Source organism: Phragmites australis, chromosome 11 (genome assembly GCF_958298935.1).
Source record: "Phragmites australis chromosome 11, lpPhrAust1.1, whole genome shotgun sequence".
NCBI lineage: Eukaryota > Viridiplantae > Streptophyta > Magnoliopsida > Poales > Poaceae > Phragmites > Phragmites australis.
Genome location: NC_084931.1, coordinates 24,942,054 through 24,945,678, shown reverse-complemented (window position 1 = coordinate 24,945,678; position 3,625 = coordinate 24,942,054). Strand labels below are relative to the sequence as shown.

Here is a 3,625-nt window from a genome sequence, read left to right as displayed (position 1 = left end):
CCGTCGACTGTAAGACTCCAAAATTTCAGGCGCATGTTGTGTAGAAAGTGTGAAAAAATATGATAGACAATTTTATCTTCTACCAATCTAATCGTATGATTTTCACGTGCAATTTTTTATGGGCATGATCCAAGTTTAAAATGTTGACCGTACTTACGCCAGCAAAACATCTGACTTAGACAGGACGTATATTAACTCTTGCATGTGCCTGCCTCCACTTTAAAACAAGAAAGAACGTTACATCACGCACACACGCGCACCAAAGCCCAACACCCGACACCACCACAGCGCGCACACGCACCGAGCCGCGTACTGCATTGCACAAGCAGCGGGGAGATCGATGGGGACTAGCGGGGGCAGCAGCGAGCACTTCCTACGGCAGCTGAGCTCGAGCGACGGTGGCAGCGCGACGCACCAGCTCCAGGAGTGGGAGGACTGCGGCGGCGGCGGCGGCAGGCGGGGGTCGCGCCGGTGGTCCAAGAAGAAGGCGAGGACACGTGGCCACCGCCGCGGCGGCGGGTTCTGCAGGACGGAGGAGGTCGCGGCCGGGCGGAAGCGTGTGATGGTGGTTGTGGACCAGAGCTCCGGTACCAAGCACGCCATGATGTGGGCGCTCACCCACGTCGCCAACAAGGGCGACTTCCTCACCCTGCTCCACGTCCTGCCGCCGAGCGGAAGCCGCGGAGGAGAGGACGCCTCCGCGCTCGCCAACTCGCTCGGCTCGCTCTGCAAGGCCTGCAAGCCTGAGGTGCGTGTGTTTTCAGTTGTTCATGCGTGCACAAGTTGCGGTGATTTGCAGCTTGTTTCTACAACCTGTAGTTACAGTTTTGTACAGTAAGCAGATAAGGTAGGTTCATGACATTTGGTTTTAGAACCTTCAATCGTACAGAGTTTAGGTGTTTCACATTCTCCTTTAGGACCTTCAGTTAATTAGGTAGCAGATATGTGTCTTGGAGTTCGTTTTAGGATCAGTTCAAGCATACCGCGAGGTGTTTTACAGTGTGCATTATGACCTTAATTCTCACCAACAGGCAACAGTAGTAAGTTACAACTTTCAAGATCACAAGTCACAGAGTGATCACCAAGGAAAAGAGTGCTAGTTTTACTTAGTCAGACGATGCCTCTTTAGGTAGTTCATGCAGTGAAATTTTCTACTTATTAGAGAGTTATGGTTTGTTCTGTGTGGCTTCCCTTAGATCAAGTGCTTTTGGGTCTTGGGCCACTGACTGCCTGAAGGCAAGAGTTATGCAAGTAGGTGGATAGATCAGATCGGAACATTCATGAAAAGAGATAGGGGATCATAGCCAACCTTTTATTTTGGATCATGGCAGGCCTAAAGCTAAAAAGGCCTCAACCTTGATAAAAGCGAGGTTAAAAAAGGAGGAATTGTGGGTTCCCTCCTAGATGCTCAGAATAATAGTCTGATCTCCATAACAATTTAGAATGCCCTTGAGTCACTGTCGAACACCTTTCTTTTGCTTGTCAGTTGGCTAGAAAACTAGCATTTCAGTGCACTTGAATCACTGTGCTTAGCAGTGGATGCATGTGTTATCCCTCGTCTTTTAGCCTGTGAAAAGGGAGGAGCGCTCATGCATGCATCACAGCATCTCGTGCGATGTCATGCGAAATTGGTTTGCTTCGGTGAATGCTAGGTGGAGGTGGAAGCGCTTGTGATCCAGGGGCCCAAGCTGTCCACCGTCCTCAGCCAGGTGAAGAAGCTGGAGGCGTCCGTGCTGGTGCTCAGCCAACGCAAGCCGTCGCCTTTCTGCTGGTAAGCACACAGCATGCATGTCCTGTGCATGCACCACGTTCACATCCGTATCCCTTGTCACGGATAAGCTCTGTGCAAAGGTGAAAGCGAGAATAGAATCTAACACAGCTGGCACAACCTATCACACTGTTTTCCTTGTCCATTGTTCTTCAGATTTCAGGAACGAACGCTCAGAGTTGTCCATGCCTAAAATTCCCAAATGAATATATTGAGCAGGTAAAGTATTCTTTGTAGCAAAAACTGTTTTGAAAAGCAGACAATTATAGGAAGAACAGAAACTTTACCAGAGAGCTGAGCAGAGCAGGAATGGGGGCTCTGCCAGTCTGCCTTGGGTCAAAAACTAGCAGACAGCAAGAGCCATGTGCCATCCATAATCCGGAGATGCATTTCCTTGTCCTTCCAGTTTAAATTCGATCTCCCAAATGCAGCAACCAGCAAGAACCATAGGGGTACTGTGAGCCCCTGCCATCGCTGCCCCCCTTTTGCTGTTGCACTCTTGTGAAAGTAACATCTGAAAGTTTTATACCTCACGAAAAAGCTTACAGCGTCAGAGAAGTTACAACGGGAAAGTTACCTTTTCACCATGCATGTAATCAAACTGTCATGTTTATGCAGTTAGCACTAATGTACTATGCTGGATTGTTAATTTGCTACTCCTTGACACAAGCAAACGCTTGTTTCTGCGTATCTTTGCGACTGCAGCTTCATGCGGAGCAGCGGCGAGGAGTTGGTGGAGGAGTGCGTCAACCGGGCGGACTGCCTGACGCTGGCGGTGCGGCGGCAGAGCAAGGGCGTCGGCGGCTACCTCATCAGCACCCGGTGGCAGAAGAACTTCTGGCTCCTCGCTTGACGCTGACAGGCCTCCTGGGATCGAAACTTTACTGCCAAGGCTTAGCTTTTACAAGATCAATAAGTAACTGTATCAATAACCTCCACTGCCCGTAGTGTGTGCCGTGTGCGTGTGCCTGATCTCTATGTGTGTGTGAAGCTGTGATATGCTGCTGTATTCTATCCTCTTGGTTAGCTTTAGCCCTCGGCTCCTCACTTTGCTGTTGTAAAGCCAAAAGCTGACCCGGCCGCTCCGTGTAGCTTGTCTGCTCTCTGGCTGTCTGCTTGTTCGTAGAGCAGGAGTGCAGGACGGACGTTGCATAAACTACAATTTGTATTTGTGCGATGTGTTTGTTTGCTTGCTAAGTACCATATAACCTGAGGTGTTTGACGAACTGTCTGTTGTCTCTTAGGTAATTGTTCCACCAGGCTCCGGTCAAGTTCGCAAACAGACGAACAGAGGGCTCAAGTATTTCACAGATCACTATTGGTCTGAAAACGTACTGCAACAAACAAGCTTCAATCGTATCCCTGACAAAGTTATGTTTGGTACAGTTGAAACTTATGAGTTTTAGCTGAAAATGATTTTTTGCTGAAAGCTACTTATGGTTTTTACGAGAAACAGCTGAAACTTATAAGCTTTTGCTGAAAGGTGGTTTTTGCTGAAAGCTGCTCATGCCTTTTATGAGAAATTTTTAAGTTCTCAAACACATTAGTTTTTTTAAAAAAACACTCTCAACTAGTTTATTAGTTTTAGTTTATTTCATCAAAAATTAGTTTTTCAAATACCAGCAATAAATCAGTATATTTGTTTTAGGTTATAGTTTCTGATAAGTAGAAACTAACAATAAGTTGTCACAAATAAGCCTAGAAACCGGCATTTAGCTGGCAGAACTGTAGAAGCACTATCAACCTATAGTGACGATAGGACGAGTTCATGTAAACCCCTGCCCGGACCTAAGCAAAAATAAATGAACGTTTACAATGCACGGCACGATTGGTTCAGGTTCCCGGGGGCTCCAACCC

At 47.5% G+C, this 3,625-nt stretch overlaps 1 protein-coding gene across 1 annotated transcript; it reads left to right on the top strand.

Moving 5' to 3' along the window:
- Positions 1 to 235: 235 nt before the first annotated feature.
- LOC133883975 (uncharacterized) lies at positions 236 to 2,994 on the top strand. The gene is made up of 3 exons (XM_062323387.1): positions 236 to 748; positions 1,653 to 1,771; positions 2,474 to 2,994. The coding sequence occupies exons 1-3, from the start codon at positions 341 to 343 to the stop codon at positions 2,619 to 2,621; spliced, it is 675 nt and encodes a 224-aa protein (XP_062179371.1). The 5' UTR covers positions 236 to 340; the 3' UTR covers positions 2,622 to 2,994.
- Positions 2,995 to 3,625: the final 631 nt, after the last annotated feature.